Source organism: Chiroxiphia lanceolata, chromosome 6 (assembly GCF_009829145.1).
Source record: "Chiroxiphia lanceolata isolate bChiLan1 chromosome 6, bChiLan1.pri, whole genome shotgun sequence".
Classification (NCBI taxonomy): domain Eukaryota; kingdom Metazoa; phylum Chordata; class Aves; order Passeriformes; family Pipridae; genus Chiroxiphia; species Chiroxiphia lanceolata.
In genome coordinates this window covers 41,865,634-41,882,797 of record NC_045642.1, presented here as the reverse complement: position 1 = coordinate 41,882,797, position 17,164 = coordinate 41,865,634, and the positions used below count along the sequence as shown (strand labels likewise).

General features: G+C 49.3%; 1 protein-coding gene across 1 annotated transcript; it reads left to right on the top strand.

Annotated features, from left to right (window-relative positions):
- Positions 1 to 423: 423 nt before the first annotated feature.
- TGFB3 (transforming growth factor beta 3) lies at positions 424 to 15,480 on the top strand. Its single transcript, XM_032691268.1, has 7 exons — positions 424 to 1,018; positions 6,709 to 6,872; positions 8,227 to 8,356; positions 9,891 to 9,998; positions 10,805 to 10,976; positions 11,518 to 11,671; positions 14,027 to 15,480. The coding sequence occupies exons 1-7, from the start codon at positions 535 to 537 to the stop codon at positions 14,183 to 14,185; spliced, it is 1,371 nt and encodes a 456-aa protein (XP_032547159.1). The 5' UTR covers positions 424 to 534; the 3' UTR covers positions 14,186 to 15,480.
- The last annotated feature ends 1,684 nt before the right edge of the window (positions 15,481 to 17,164 follow it).

Sequence of the window (17,164 nt, the reverse complement as noted above, 5' to 3'; positions counted from 1 at the left end):
GCGAGGGGCCGGAGCGGGCGAAGGCCGGGCTTGGAGCTCCCTTCCCCGCCCCGTGCCCCGTCCCGGGGACGTCATGGGAGGGAGGTATAAAATTTCAGCGGCGGTGCTGGGGGAGCGGCAGTGTGCGCGGGCCGGCCGGTGCCGTGCGCGGTCGGGGCACGGCGGCTGGCGGAAGCCGCGGGCGCAGCGGACGGCCCGGCGGCAGCACTCCCAGCCGGGCGAGGGGCGCCGCGGTGCCGCGCTGCCGGACGGCGAGAGCGGGGCAGCGGGCGATGTAGGGCGCGGGGCCCGGCGGGGGCATGAATGGTGCAGCGAGAGGGGCGGGCGCGGCGCTCCCCCCGCGGCAGCGGGGCGGCGCGGGCCGCTGACACGTGCGGCGGCGCGGCGCGGCGGGGCGCCCCCGGCTCCGCGGGGCGCGGGGCGGCGCATGGGGAAGGAGTGCGGCGCGGCGAGGCACGGCGCCTGCAGCTTCTCCTTGCGGAGCGCTGCCAGCTCTTCCTGGAAGTCCTGAGTCGCGCACGGCGCAGTGAGTTCATGCACCTCCTCGCCAAGCCTCAGCCTGCGGGATTTGGGGAGGCTGCCGCCAGCACACCACCCGGTCACCCGCGCTCGCTCGTCGCCGCTCGGGGGTCCCTACTGGGCGCCCCGGCCGCCGCCCCCTCGCACATGAAGATGTACGTGCAAAGAGCTCTGGTGCTGCTCTCCCTACTGAGCTTCGCCACCGTGAGCCTCTCGCTGTCCTCCTGCACCACCTTGGACCTGGATCACATCAAGAAGAAGAGGGTGGAGGCCATCCGGGGCCAGATCCTGAGTAAGCTGCGGCTCACCAGCCCCCCGGAGACTGTGGGGCCGGCCCATGTCCCCTACCAGATCCTGGCCCTCTATAACAGCACTCGGGAGCTGCTGGAGGAGATGGAGGAGGAGAAGGAGGAGAGCTGCTCTCAGGACAACACCGAGTCCGAATACTATGCCAAAGAGATTCATAAATTTGACATGATCCAGGGCCTCCCCGAGCACAGTAAGTGCGGGGCTCCCCCCGTGCCGGCTGGGGTGCCGCGCCCGCGGGGCACGCTGCCCGGGATCCCGGGCGCGGAGGAGGGGCGACCGGCCGGGCCGGAGGGGCGCCAGGCCCCCGTGGAAGGGGCCGCTTTCCCGGCAGGGCGGAGGCGGGCGGGGGGCGCGTCTCTGCCTGCCCGTGCGTTCGGGTGCGGGGCCGAGCGGGGGCCAGGGCGGGGGGAAGCCGCGGTGCGACGGCGGCGCTCGGAGCACCGGCGGGACGGCGCGGGGCTCGGGCGGCGGTGGGTGGCGGGGGCCGGGAGCAGCAGCGGCCCATACCCCGACCGGCAGCGGCGAGCGGAACCCGTGCCTAGAGCCCTGAAATCTGGACAAGGCGGGCAGGGGAAGCCGTGAGGTGGGAAGGCAGCAGGGGAGGAGGCAACGCGGGTGTTGGGGTGAACGCTGCGCACCGGGCTGGGAGGAGTCGCAGGTCTGGTGTTTGGGTGACGAGCAGGTAGAGGAACTCCTCCTTGCTGAAGCTCCAGCGCCTGCCGCAGAGAGACAGGCAACCTGTCCAGTCCGTGCAGCACCCGCGCCGGCAGTAGAGAAGGTGGAGAGGCACTCTGAAGAGACTCTGCTTGGAGGACACTGACGAGGATATTACTCGGTTAGTGTGAGGGTTCAGAGAGCGAGTAGAGAAGAACACGAGTTCTGAGCAGGTGTAAAGCAGACAGTGATGTGAAAGGGACCCCCATTAGAACATAGGCATTGGGAAAACACGGCAGATGTTGAGCAGGTGTGGAGGAGATGATGAGCAGGCCCAGATGTGGACACTAAACAGATTCAGGTGCAGAAGCTGAGCAGATGCAAAGACAGAGACTGAGCAGACATGAACCCAAAGCAGATTGCAGATGCTGAGCACATGTAGGCACAAGCAGTCATTTGGTCTGTGCTTGGGATTCCTTGGGATTGGAAGTTGCAGTCATACCACTATCCAGGGTGTTCTCCTGTGACTTAGTGCAGTCCTGGGGACACGACTGGAACACCAGCAGTTCTGGGGAGGAGCCGTGACTGGTGTAGGCAGTGTCAAAATGCAGTTACTCTGTCAGGTTTATGTTAATCTTGACATATGATGAGCTGGAATAAGAGCTACAATGTGGTACAAAGAGCTACAACAAATTTTACTTGATCTCTAGCAGACTGCACTCCATGTGGTCATGATTAGCTTGTAGCTCAGGAGACACCAAGACTCAAGGAACAGAAAGTGCACAGGGTATAGCAGCTTACCTGTATTTCAACATTTTTGACCTACTGAAGTGTCATTTGTGAAATTCTAAACATATGGGGAAACCAAGTGTCTGCGAAATAGTATGGCCATGCTACACACCCATGTGTTTTGGGGAAGGAAACTGAAAGCACAGCAGCAGCAGATGAAGTCAAAGGAGTGAATTTAGATAAGATTGAGGGGAAAGAGAATTGAAAAAGTGATGCAGAATAAGGAATGGTGAGCATGGACTGTGGGTTGGGGAAAATGCCTATGTAAATGAATGATTCTGTCCCATGTCCCCATAGGACACTGGAGCAGTGAGTTCAAAAGACTAAGTAGTGCTGAGATTAAATTTCTGGGAGTGGGTAATGTAGATGCCACGACTCAGAACTTTAGAATTTGGTCATACTGGGAGAGATTAGCTCCAGACATACCGTGGTGTCAAGCGCTCCTTTTGAAACCTGGGGAGTTTCGTTGCTTACACCATGGCTGAATTTGGCCCTGTGTCTTCAGAAGTGGCTGGTGTTCAACTTTCCCATGACTCTGTCACTGTGCCAGGCGGTGATCTCAGAGCGTGCTCTGAGCTAAAGCCAGTCTCCTCTGGGGGGGAGGGAGAGGGGAGGACCGCTCCATTGAAGGAACTGCAAGGATGATACAGACAAGTCTGAAATGCGTGCACACTCACACGAACTGTTCTAGCTCCAGATTATTAGTCAAGCAGCTCATTGGCTCGGAGAACCCATGCTTCTCAAAGTCTGAAGGCTCAAAAGTGAGGAGAGCTGAGGAGCAAAAATAGGAAGTATATCCTTCTAGGAAGGACAGATATTCAGGACCAGGTTCCCCATCCTTTCTCTGAGCTGTTTGGTGACTCATGGAATAGTCTTCCTCCTGTGCCTCTCAGGCACATTGCCTGAATTATAAGGGACTTTGTTTCAGAGAATAATTCCCTTTTGACCAGCCATTCACTTTACGGATCTCCTAAAACTCATAGGGATCAGACCCCTTTAACTTGATTAGATTCAAACTTAGAGAGCATCTGCAACAGTCCTGCTCATGGCTTTTTGCTTACCCTCCTGAGGAAAAACACATGCCATTTTCCAAGGCAGCTTGAGACACAAGGCAATTAAAGTCATGGGTCACTGGGGCCAAGCATCTCTTTTCTCAAGACCTGCCACCTGCAGAGTTCCAGATGGATCAGGTTTTTTCTCCAAAGTTATGCAGCTTTGGTATGAAACACCTTGGTGATTCAGTGGTGTAATATAGAGCAAGGCAATACCTGCTCACAGACAGCCTGCCTTTCCTTCTCATCAAACTTGAACTGCAGAGCCATCATCCTTCCTGGGGCTGGCCAGAAACAGCAGGTGTTTCTGCTGGATCGGCAGTATATGGTGAACCTCCACCTTGTTGACAGCAGTGATAGGAAGATGGAAGCTCACAAAAAAACCTGATCCCTGTATCACATTATCCACACTGAGAGGCTACTGGTCTCATCATTTGTGCAGTGAACAGCTCTGGGCTACACAGTAATAGCAGAGTCTAGTTGTGAGGATGCGTCCTGTCATATGAGACATAGCCTGGCATGGCTGCACAGAGTGTCACAGATTCACTGTGTCCAGGCTTGGTTACTGCCACTGAGTGTTGTGGACTGGAAGAGCTTGCAGAAATACTGTCACCAGGCTTTGTTCTGTGCTGGTAGATGAACATGTCTGGATTCCAGTGTGATTAACACACCTCAGCTGGGACTGCACCAAGTTCCCTGAAAAATCCTCTTGCTGCTTTTGCCTGTGACCTTGTGCAAAAAAACCTGCCTCCAAATTGTCAGTTTCCTGGGAATGAGACCTATATCCTGAACACCCTGCTATGAGAAGCAGGCTCCAGCCTCACAGTGGTTCAGAGTGAAACACAGGTCACAGCTCCATCTCTGCATCACTGAGGGCTTGTTCCCAGGGTACAAAGAGAACATGAAGCTTCATAGGGAAGGTAAGAGGGCTATTACTGTTTTCACTGGGAAGGTCTCCCAAGACCAGCACCCTAAAAGGGACTCCCCTTTTAGGTAGAAAGTAATATGGGGACAGTAGGCGATAATATACAGTAGATACAGTAATGTCTTGCCACCATGGCTGCCTAATTTAGCAAAAAATCTTAAGGAGATGATACACTCTAAATTATTTGTCTCTCATCTGCACTGTGCTGTAGGACCAGATCTGCAGTCTCTAAACAGATTGTCACATAAAGCACTACTGTTGGAAACATCCTGAGCTTGACTGACCACTGGTCTGATGTAGAAAGGCATTTCTGATGATTTTTGAGACACTCCTTGTCAGGGTTGACAACAGATCTGTTGGAAGGAAGACAGAGCTAAACAAGTCACCGTAACTCTGTAAACGCTGAATCATCATGGTGTGATGCAGGGCAGCCAATTGTGATGTATGTTTATGAAAAAACACCAATGGTAGTTTTAACATGTATGTTATGCCAAGGGCTATAAGAGTCAGTGTTCTGTTACAATAAAAGTTCTCCTGTCTTGTTGCTTGGAACTAGACTGTCTATGTATTTTCTTTTATTGACCACTGCAACGACGACAACTCCTTAGGGACAGGCAGGTCTGAAATGGAAGAGCATGTTGTTAACAGCACTGTTGATAGGGCTAGGAGTGCAAGACAGCTTCAGGAAGTATTAAAACACAGTATCTGCCTAGGTCTAGGACACAGAATAGTTATCGGTGTTAGACTTCAGCTAGGAAGATGTCTTTGGTGTTTAATGAGAGCTTGGGTTTTCTGCTGGGCTTTTCTGTGGCATCAAACCTAGAACTGGTCTCAGGTGGAATCTCCACAGCAGGTGTCTTTGTGTGGCTTGGTGTATTCTGCACTGCAGGGATGTTGGGCTGAGCATACCAGCTCATGGCTGCAGTGGGGTTTGGTCTCCTGGCATTAGTGAACAGCCATCTCTTCAATAACAGCCAGAGACTTTCCCATATGGGAGAGCTGTTCTATTCAGTAGCACTAATGACAAAACCTCCTCCAGTTAAAGCCCAATGCGAGCATGTGGTCATTAGCTTATTGAGTAAAATTTCATCACCCTAAGAACACATCCTTGAAAACTGGCAGGCTCCTGCTTGCTGAATCCGAGTGTAGCTCAACAGGAAAACCTTCACCTTCATGGATGTGACTCTGGAAGTGCATCCGTGTTGCTCAAATCAGAATTTGGCATAGGAAGTGAACCTCTACACTCTGTTGCTGTTTCACACTACTCTATCTTCAGAAGCTGTTTCTCAGGGGGGATGATGGTGGTGTGAAAAGAGAGGCCTGCAGAACTCTAGGAATGTAATTTGAAGGTTACTCCAGCTAGGGCTTCTTGTCTATTTGTCAGAGGCTGGAACCATGTCTGGGAACAGGTGATAAGTTTTTCTTTCTGTTTCTTTTTGTTTGTTTAGAAACAAATATCAGCTGTGTTGCACTGGACAACAGTCAGGTCATATGAGAGGCTCTGTAGGGCTGCAAACAAACCTGCATGTGGGCGTAGAGCAGGAGCTGTTGTGTCTTGTCTGCAGGAAGCCTTCATGATGCTAGAGCCTTGAAGGCTAATCAGGTCAATAGGAAAGGAACAACAGCAACAACAAAGACTTCCACGAGACCAAAATGGTCCCATTGAAGAGCCTTATTTTGTCTTGAGGACTCTGGACCGCACAGCTTTTACCTACTCTCTTTTGAAGCATATGTAAAATGGATTTTTGTGTTTAGCAGGCACACATGAAGGCAGAGGATTGCTGTGTTATTTACTGCCCACGTGTCTGATGTCCACAGGCCTAGCACTATTCATTAATTCATTCTCCAGGTCATGAGTGAGAGCTGATCTTAAAACCCACTTCTTTCAGTACACATTGCATAGTTGCTGCCCTAAAGAGTCTTCCACGCCTCATGCTTTGTAGACATTGGCTGGCTTCCATTCTAGGAGACAGTGTCAAGGTTTGTAAAACTAAGATTCAACAGCAATTGGATCACCTCCTGTGTGGCTTCATGTCTCCATCATGAGCAGAATCACACCATCCTCATTGTTGGGAATAGACCCCACTAACTGCAAGTGAAGTTGCCCCATTGTCTGTGCTGGGGTTGTCGTTTTGGATGCAGCTGACTCATTAGCATTAGCAATATTTGATGAGTAGTTAGGAGACAATAATAAATATACTGTGGTCAATCTCTACTGATTCTCTGTCTTGTGGCATTAAAATAACAGTGGCAGTAGTGGGTATATTTGCAAAATGTTGCAATGTAGAGGAAATGTGAGTGAATTCATCCTGTGTTATCTTCATCTAGATAGCCATGCTTTACAGGTGGCAAGATGTTTCAGTGACAGGTCTTACTGGAAAGCTCTTTTTCAAACAATATTTATTTGAGATCCTGTCCCTCAGAGCTGTGGTTTTCAGTCTCTCTGTTTCTTTCTCCTAGATGAGTTGGGCATTTGTCCAAAAGGTGTCACCTCCAATGTGTTCCGCTTTAATGTGTCTTCGGCAGAGAAGAACAGCACCAACTTATTCCGAGCTGAGTTTCGTGTGCTGCGTGTGCCCAACCCAAGCTCTAAACGCAGTGAGCAACGCATCGAGCTTTTCCAGGTGGGTACTGTTATTACCTTCCCCAGTGCCTGAACCCAGAATAGCTTGTCTCCTTAATGGCTGCCTCAATGGCTCTGATATGTGCAGAGCCACAGAAGAGAGGGAGAAGAAACTGAATGCTGTAACCCAGGCTTCTTCCAGCATATGTAGTGATAGTCACCTTTCTTCCCTTTTACAATGTGATGCTGTCCTTTTCCCACTCACATTGGCTGTCTGCGTTGGGCATCCTGGCATGGTGCCCACCGCAGCTCTTTGCTGCACTGAGAAGGGGTTTGGAAGGGGAGCTCCTCACAAGTGGAGCAGCCCTGACCCTTCTGCCACATCTGCATGCATAGGTCCCTTGGCAGTTTTGTTCCTTTGGCTGTCACAGTACAATTGGTACTAATCCAATGGGTGGAGCTCTCTGTCTTGTCTCTGACTTACTAGAAAAGTAGTGCTTGCTTTCAATGCTCCCTTCAGCAGCAGCTCCTCAGGGACACAGTTCAGGTCACTGTTAATCCAGGTACTTATCTGGAGCTTGCTTTGACTCCTCTGGCAGAATAAGGTCTGGTTCAGGCTTGGAAGTGGTCTTAGGCCAGAGTGGACCACCCAACTCATGGTATAGTTTAGCATCTGGGCAGCACATTCCCGCAGGCTCGTGTCCGTCCACTTTGCTGTAAGAGTGCCTCTAAAATTGCCCTGTGGGTGGTAGCTCTTGAGGACTTCCTGGAAGCTTCAAAGGTCAGAGCAATTCTCTACCAGATGACACAACTGACAAGGAGGCGATCTCAGAGCTTCTCTGTAAGTTCAGTGCTCTGTGGAGTCAACCTGGTGTCCCGCAGAACAGGCTGCGGTTGTCTGGAAATGGGAAGAGACGTCAGAACAGAGGGAGAGGTCTCCAAACGATCAGCCCTGGTGTGTTTTGATAGAAGTTGAAGAGAGTAGAAAACTTGAAAACACCACAGTGAGGACTCAGTAAATAGGCTTGCTGGGCAAGGGATCTGTGGCCAGATGCTCTATTGTCCATTGCTGGTTCTACTCTGAAATCCAGGTCCACATCCCACAGGTCTGTACTGAAACAAACCCACCCCTTAGGTCAATGGCTGTATGCTTCTGCCTCTGGATGTGTGCCCCAAAACAATGCTGAATTGAGATAGGCTGCTTAGGACACAGAAATCAGGGTCGCGTTGTTCTCTGGACTTCAGGTTGATTTGAAGCATGTCCTTCTTACCTGTGCCAGGGTATTCCTGGTGTCTCACTTGCCAGGACCAACCTTCTGAATTAGTTTTTAGCAAATGGAAGAAAAAGGCCTGAAGACTACCCCTTATTTATGCACGGCACTGGCTGATTTTTTCTACCACTCCTCCTGACACAGATCCTTCGTCCGGATGAGCACATAGCGAAGCAGCGGTACCTCAGTGGCAGGAATGTGCAGACACGGGGCTCCCCTGAGTGGCTGTCCTTTGATGTCACCGAGACTGTGCGTGAGTGGCTTCTGCACAGAGGTAGGGGTCTTAGCTGGACCGGGTGCCAAGGCATCCATAGAAATGTGGATCCGTGTTGACAGGAGTATCTCTCTGCTCCCCTAGTTGCAGGAGCTTGGTTCACATAGAGGACAGCTTCTTTCAGTCTGAGAACAAGCCTTCCTCCGGAGAGCTTCCTCAGTGTGTGACGTTTGCTAGATTCCTAGCTCTGCCCTGGAGGCCCCACTGTGTAGGTCTGTCAGTTGAATCAGAACTGGAGGAGGAAACTGTTTTCACTGAGAGATGCTGAAACTTCTTTTGGTTCAATTCTAAGCCCAGAGGGGACCCCTCTGCTTGTCTAGACTATAATCTGTAATACTTAGAAAATGAGGAATGCTCTGCTTTAATTTTCATGTGGATTAGAGCAAATATAGTAGGGGAAAAAGCAGCAAGGATCCTGGCTTATTTAGCTGTTTACAGCTTGTCAGGTGTAAAGGTGAAGTTGACATACATAGACACATGGAGGCTTTAACACTGCGGAGAACATACCTCTGCCACCACCGGGCAGCCCAACAGATAGTTATGGGGCAGCTCCTAGCAAGAACACTGACCCCATTCACAGCTGGAGCATAAGGCATCATGACTCACAGCTGGACTGGCCTCACAGATAGAAGTTAGGTGCCACTGAAGACTGGAATGCAGGTACTGGCAAGCAGCCGCTCCCTGGAAGGGTAAGCTGTGGGCTTGCAGGCTTCTCCTATTTCAAGCAATCAAGTTGTGTCCTGATGGCTGGAGTTCAGGGCTGGAACTGCAGTGAGCTCTGGGTAGGCACACTAGCTGACAAGACATTAGAGAATATATATAGCGCTGAGGAAAAAAGGTGCTAGGCACCTTGTCAATGCCCAGGGAGCCAGATGTTTTAATTCATGGCACAACATAAAAAAGGAGCTTTCATAAGAGTCTTATGTTCCTTTAGTCAGGCCCACACAGCATGACTGGTCCAGGAAGTTATTATGAAAATAGACTTGCCTCTGGAAAGTCTGTGTGACTTAGACCGCTAGCAGTTCAACAAAACAGGAGGTTGCAGCTGCTGAGAAGAATGCTTCCAATGAAATTACTTGTCCATATCCAACTTGCTTATTTTCAGATCTCTCCTTCAGACACTAGCCAGAAGTGAGATAATAGAGGTACCAAGGATGGCAAAACTGATTTAACAGACAACCACAAGCCAGCTATTCAAAATATTTTTTTTCCAGTGGAGCTCCCTGAAGCTCACAAAGTCAAAATTTATGCTGAATAGCCTAAAAAAAATGTAACCAGGAGCACTCTTCTTACCTGTCCAGAAAGTTCCCTTTAACAAGAGCAAGGCCTTTGGCACAGGTGAAATTGGAGGATTTTGCTTCCTATTCTCCTTTCCAAAGCAGCTTCCGTTCCTCAACTCTGATAGCATCCCTGACTTTGAAACTAGCCCACTGTCTAGGAATTAGCACAGTACATGTCCTCCGTTAGACTTCCTTGTGCCAGGAGCTGTTGCAGCTGAGAAAGACTGTTTCTCACAGAGTTGTCTTCTTTGCAGAGTCCAACCTTGGCCTGGAAATTAGCATACATTGTCCTTGCCATACTTTTCAGCCCAACGGGGACATCTTGGAGAGTTTGCATGAGGTCCTGGAGATCAAGTTCAAAGGTGATAAAGAGCTGGGTCAGGGGAGGCTGTTGGGGAAGGGAAAGCCTGGAGCATCTAAAGAAAAAAATAGGTCTTGCTTTGCATATTTGAGCATTTTACACTGTGCAACATTTGTCTTAAAGCATACACATCTGGGTTTGCATGTTCATTATATGGGCATATCCACTATATACATAGGTTACAAAAGGAAGAAAGTAAGAGCAGGCTGGGTGGGCTTGCATGGGTGTCTGCAGAAAGGAATAATTTTGCATTACAGTGTCTCTCTGGGAAGTTCAGCTTGATGCCTTCTCAGGTTTCCACAGAGGCTCTGCTTTCCAGTTAGGGTGACTGAAACACACGGAAGTTAGGCATCCCTTATGAGGTGGCTCAGAGAGTCAGTGGCTTGGCTGGCCTAAGAACTAGGAACCTCCTGGCTTGCAGCCCTGGGCAGCAGCCACTGGCCCCCACAGGCTCCATTTCTGAGGCTGTTCTGCTGAGTGCCAATTATCTGACATCTTCTTTAAACCATTCATCTTTCTGCCTGTCCTGGGACAAAAGCCAGGAGTGAGTGGGATGGATTAATGGCCCCACCAGCAGTTTGCAAATGGTAAAACAGGTGGCGGGTAAGCCTCTATTTCAGGCCTGCAGCAGTCAAATTCACCAGAAATAAAGGGGTCCCTGTGAGGGAAGAAGTCCCAGAGTAAGCAGACGTGGTGCCTGAATCCCTTTTACCTGGTTCAAGAGAGTGTTAAATGCATTGAAAAGTCTTGTTGCATCCTCCACTTCCATGTTGATTTCTTTTTTGTGGATCCTCTTTTTCTCTGAAGGCATTGACAGTGAGGATGACTATGGCCGTGGGGACTTGGGGCGCCTGAAGAAGCAGAAAGACTTGCATAATCCCCACCTCATCTTGATGATGTTACCCTCACATCGACTGGAGAGCCCAGTGTTGGGAGGCCAGAGAAAGAAACGTGCCCTGGATACCAACTACTGTTTCCGGTAAGTGAGAATCATGCCTGGATCCTATGCCTGAGGTGGGTAAGCCTGGTGAGACTCCATGCCTCTGGGAAAGGCAGAGCTCTTCCAAGGGGGTTGTGGGTCACCATGGTGCCAGAAGGGCCGCATGAGGAGCACAGCTTGGCCAGCTATTCCTCGTGGTGTCCTAGAAGGGGATGCTGGCCATTTCAGCAGAGTTGCAATGTGCTTCTGGCTGAGCCCCTGGCTCAAAGAGACTTGCAAGCACCTTCCTGGAGCCCAGTGTGGGCAGGGATCTGCAGCAGCCCCCTTTTGGTTGCTAGAGCAGCTGGGTGCTGCCTCCCTGGGGTGGTGGGCAAGCTGCCTGCCAGCAGGCACAAGCTGTGCCAGGCTGCTGAGCTGCCCCACTACCGCTTGCCTGTGCCGCTCCTCTGCACTTGGCGCATGCAAACACCACATCCCACTGGGCACTGCTGATACTAGTCCTTCTGCTTGGGAAGTTGCATCTTGCAGTCACATATAAGGCTCCCCTTTGCATTCATTGTGTTCCAATACTGTGTTTCAGGAACCTGGAGGAGAACTGCTGCGTGCGTCCTCTGTACATTGACTTCCGACAGGACCTTGGCTGGAAATGGGTCCATGAGCCTAAGGGCTACTTTGCTAACTTTTGTTCGGGCCCTTGTCCGTACCTCCGCAGCGCAGACACCACTCGCAGCACGGTACATCCATTATATTATCCTGTCAAGGCTTGTGGCTGTGGTTCCCCCTTCCTCTTTAAGTCTGATCAATATCTAGTCTCTTCAAAGCAGCAAAAGCAGTTCAGATCAATGTTTGTAAAAACCATTCCAAGGAAACTGCAGAAAAAAGCCTAGGTGGTTCAGGAGAAAGAATGTGCTTCCTTTGGAGTCAATACTGAGTCCAGGCTTTCAGGCAAATGTTGAGGAGAAGGATGCTGTTGTCTCTTGGATAAGATGTGAAACAGCAGGAGTGATGGTTTTAGGGTACTTATTTGGCAGTGGCCATAGTATTAACTGAATTGTTCACATCAAACATCAATTCTGCCTAAATTTCTCCTGCTGTTTGCACTGGATAGAGGATTTCTCTATGCCAGGTTGTAATGCAAAACTGTTGTGCAATGGCACATGCCTGCCATTTGCTACCACAGGGGCAGCTGTAGCCCAAAAGTGAAGGGAAATCCATGTCCCTGTCTAGAAGTGAATACAGCCATTCAGTAAGATCTCCTTTCTGCACAGGTATCCTTTCCAGTAGGATTTATACCTGACCTACAGCAGGGAGGAACCTATTAGGCAGTGATATTTGTGAGTAAAAACTGGCAGAAAGCAATGTCTTTAGGTAATTTACACATAACCTGTCTTTAACATGAGTAGACTGGTCAGTCTTTGGGAAGAATACAATCTGAGCCTGGCTAGAGTGGAAGAAAATAAAAGCAACAGAAGAGCACAGGCATTGGAAAAGTATCAAGAAGAGAAGACAGACTAAGGATCAGTCAGTCCACTGCTGAAGCAGGAAAAGCCAGAGGAAAATCCTGTGCTGCTGTCCACAGAAGAGAAAAGGCAGCAATCCAGATAATGCAACAGCTCACTAGCAACTTAGCTTCAGATTTCACTAAAAGAATTACTGGAAAAAGCACTTTCAGCTGAAGAATGGATGACTAGGTAAAGGTGATATTGCAGAAAAGATGCTAACATTTTCTTGACAGCTTGAGAGTCTGCACAGCAGTAAGGTTCACTGAAGCTCAAGGACTAATATCAGTGGGAGCAGCTGATTTGTGGGAATGAAGGAGTGAACAGATGCTGGGCATTAAGCACAAGACAAAGCAAGGGAATGAACAGCTTTGAAAGGGTAGTGGGCATGTAGCTTTACCATCTGGTTGTCCTGAGAAGCTCTCTAGTAGATAACTGGACAGAATCAGTGTGAGAGAAAGTAGATTTTAGAATGGTTCCTAATGTTCTGCTCTTGAGCAAGAGAGGAAACAACCAAGCATTAAGGTGAGTGAAGTGATCATAGAAACCTTTAGAACAATATAGCTGCTGACAGTTTGCCAGCACCAGCTAGGAAGAACATGGTGAAAAAACGACTTCTCACCAGTCTATTTAACCTGCTGTTGAGTAAAGCAGCCCCAGAGCATGTGGTACAGCCAGGGGTACTTTGCTCGGTATGCCAGAGAGTTTTTGCCACAATAACTGTGATTACATGGATCTGGATGATAGAACAGGATGTATCCTTAGCATTTCCCATCCCCAAAGACTGTAAAGTCGTTAAAATACAATGTGCCAGACCCTGTCATTTATACCAGATAAGCACTAAAGAGACCACAGTAGAGCAGGTGAGATCATGTTTTGGTGCCACAACTCAAGAAGCTGTGTACTGCAGAGAAGTGGTCACCTCTGGCAAGAAACATGGCAACTGTTTTGTAGTGGTTACATGGCTGCAGTGTACAGTGTACAGAGGCATCTGTGGGCTGGGGCCAGCTGGGAGGAAGAATCCAGTGGGGTCCCACAGGACACACTCCTGGCTCCTGCATTATAGTGTAATGACTTGGAGGATGGAGTGGAGGGGGAAGGCATCAGAGAGTTCAAAGCTGGGAGGGAATTGTGGATACTTGAGAGGACTGGGATCTGTCCAATGCTATCTGGAGATGTTGGTTGAAATAAGCAGCACTGACACTCTTTCTTCTGGTTTCTTTATAGAATCCAAAACAACGTGGCCCCAGGCTGGTTACACCTAGCCTTGTTAAAAGCAAAAATTGTGACATTCTGCTCTACCAAATTAGAGATGAAAGGAGACAACTAGGTTGTACTCCTTCAATCCTTAGGCATCAGTCACAGGCTATTACAGTTAAAAACCAAAGTCATAAGTCAGGCCAGGTGAGACCCTTTAGAAGCAGGCCATGATCAGGAAGTGACAGGGGAGTATTCCTCAATTCAGGGAAGTACCCTCTGATGAGCATACTCCAAACATCTAGAGGCCTATTGACTTTGCAGCCCCATCCTGTCCTCAACCAACTTAAACATATTCCTGACTTTGTCACCACATTTACTTTGTTTCTGCAGGTTCTGGGTTTATACAACACGCTGAACCCTGAGGCATCTGCTTCGCCCTGCTGTGTGCCCCAGGACCTGGAGCCGCTCACTATCTTGTACTATGTTGGGAGGAACCCCAAAGTGGAGCAGCTCTCCAACATGGTGGTGAAATCCTGCAAGTGCAGCTGAAAGGCCCCCTGGCCCACCCAAAGCCAGGAGAAAAACTGTCAGCACCCACTCTCCTGCTCCCAGGCTAACACAAAGAGAACTGGGGGTCAGAGACTACGCATGCTGAGGGCCAAGTGCCAAACCCTGTGGCTTAAAGTCTGGCAGCCTTTGGGGATCTCTTCTGGAACACTTCTTGGTTGTCTTGGCAGTGCAAAGTTCCTTCTAGGAGTTACTCTGGTGACACAAAGGCCACACTCTCCAAAATGGCTGGACAGTTGGTGCGGAAGTGGAGGATAAGATGGGGGAACTGCTGTGTATTTGAATGCTGGGTGGTTGAGCTGGGAAAATGAGAATGAGAAAGCAGGTGCAAGGGGGAATGGAAATGGGGAGATGTTTTCTATTCTAGCTTTAGCTGTCTTAAGACCTTTTAGCCCTCCCCACTGGCTTGAAGCACTAAAGGCTTTCCCTGTAGGAGGAAACCTTGAAAGTTTCTTTAGAGAAGGAAAATGCACCGAGATGGGAAGTTGCTGAGAGAAGAAGTGCTCAGAGATACACTTAAGACTTTTGTTCCTCAGAGCTATGATCCAAGAGTCCTGCAACTGAAACCATGTCTGCCAAACCTCTAAGTTCAGCTGACAGATCCTGCCTATTGGTTTCCACATGCAAACTGCGAGGCTCCCAGCCAGCGTACTGAGGGTGGGCAAATACAAGGAAAAAGGGTGCTGAGTCCATTTTCAGAGGGACTGGTGTCTCCATCCAGCTCTTTCACCTTCCTGGAGTTTCTAAAAGATGGTTTCGGGTGAGGGCAGGAGCAATATCTGGGGGTACCTGAATATTGGGCCCATTCATTTGTGATCTGACACACCCTGAGGACCTCTCGTCTGTTGTGGTTTGTGAGGTGCTTTGGGGTGGTTTGCACCTGTTCTGCATGATGACCTGAACATGACCCAGGTCTCACCTGCCAAGACTTAAAAAATAGTAATCTCAAAAACTTTGCAAAAAAATAAATATTTTGGGGGGAGATGCTAATTTTTTCACAAGCAAGTTGTTTGTTGGAGAGTTAGATGATTTGCTGTTTTTAAAGTGCTACCACTGTGGCATACTCAGTCTAAAATTTTTACGCTTTCCAAAATGTCTCTTCAAAGGAACAGATAGAATTTAGGTTGGCAAGAGAATCTCAAAATGGAAATTCCATCTTACCCTCAAACTGTGCCTGGTGTATATGTGCCCTGTCTCACCCTAGTCCTTCAGACATGTATATTACCTCTAGCATCTGCTTTTGATAGATTCATATAAAGCTCCCTTTAAATGTAAAACACTTCCAACAATACTGTTTAAATACCCAGGGTGGTGCAGCTGACAAATGTCCTATGTCCATTTGAATATATATGGTCTGCCAGTATAGACCTGTCCATACAGGTAAATAACACACTGTTCCTCCTCATTTACCATGAACATTCCAGATGCTCATAAAAAAAGATTACACATGTTGCCCAAGCAGGAAATCAGTGTACTCTTTTAAATGGGCTTTTTCAGCCATAGATACTCCCAGGGGTAAAAATCTCTGGTGGTTGCATGCCACATGAGACTCAGAGGCTGTATCTGATTCCCCAAACTACAACTACTCAAAGTCATGTTCTAGAGACCACAGAGGTTCCTCCCTGTCCCCTTCCAATTTCTGGTCCCCAGCAACTGAGTGTAAAATGACACCTAGCTGGTTAATGTGGCCAGGGCTCTGCAGGGTCAGCTCAGAATTCAGCTCTTCCAAGCCCTTCACAACAGTGGCTGCTTCCTAATACCTCATGTGAGGCTGCCATAACATGTAAACTCAAACGTCTTAATAAACTGTAAACAACCCTTCCTGCACTATCACCAGCTGGCTAGAGGTTAGCAAGGGTGGGTCAGTGGAGGGAGCCTGCCAGCCCATGTGACGTTCTGGCTGGGGCACACATGCTCTGATGGAAGCGCTCCCCAGCACTTGGCTTTATCCCTTTCATCTCTCTGGGGCTCCCTGACCCATGTCATTGGTGTGATGATGAAAAGTGCAGCTCTGATCAGTCCTGCAGCACTACGGTATTGGCTGTGCCCTATACAGCTCTCCGTGCCCATGCTTCCCTGCCGCCTGCCAAGGAGGGAGCAAATTACAACTACACTGCCATGCTGATAGGCCAGAAATTTAGTGGCTTCGACGGGGGGGTGGGGAAAATCCAGATGCCTATTGGCATAGGAATTCTCTCTGATCTCCTTTTAGTAGCAGCCCCTCAGGAGGTTTTGATTTACAAGCTGCATTTTGGTCATTGTTCCTCCAGAGCCCTGGGCTGGCTCTGCTCCCCATCCACTTGAAGGGCTTCCTTGCTAGTAAAGAGGGGGGGGGAAAACCCCAAACAAACGAGGAAGGGGAGCTGCAAAGGGTTGAGCTAGAACACTTGCACAGCTGGAAGTCCTATATGGCACTTGGAACACATTGGAATCACCCACGGATTAAGCCTGGCAGCCCCTTGGGGTGGGTCTGTCTTACTGGCCCTTGTTCACTGCTGTTCCTTAGCAGCAGGAAGGGGTGGCAGAAGAACCAAGCCTTTTGCCTCTTGGCAAAAGAGGCAAAATGGCAATCAGGGGAGAAGAGTCCTAGTGTGTCCAACCAGTGTGGACACAAGTACGCTCATGGGTACAGTAATCTTTGAAATCACACACATTTCAGTTACTGCTTCTCTGCCCAGCCTTCCATTTCCCTAGCAACATTTGAGAATTCGATTGGTAAGACAGGCTCCAAAATAATTTTCTTAAAATTAAAATAGCATTTTTAGGGGTGTCCTAGCTATAATTCAGCAACAAACTATACTAGCTACATCAGGTTTAATAACTGACTGAATACTCTCCTGGGTGCAGGCATACCAAAATGTTTCAGGACAATTGTGTGAGAAGGCAGAGGGCAGTTTTTTATATGCTGTTACTAGCTAGCAAATTGAAGAAGACAATGGGAAAGAAAAAGTGGGATCTTCA

Excerpts from the sequence above, each read along its gene's own strand:
- TGFB3 (XM_032691268.1), top strand. The coding sequence starts at position 535 with ATGCACCTCCTCGCCAAGCCTCAGCCTGCGGGATTTGGGGAGGCTGCC. Across the intron at positions 8,357-9,890 it reads TGAGTGGCTTCTGCACAGAG|AGTCCAACCTTGGCCTGGAA; the intron begins GTAGGGGTCTTA and ends TCTTCTTTGCAG. Across the intron at positions 9,999-10,804 it reads CCTGGAGATCAAGTTCAAAG|GCATTGACAGTGAGGATGAC; the intron begins GTGATAAAGAGC and ends TTTTCTCTGAAG.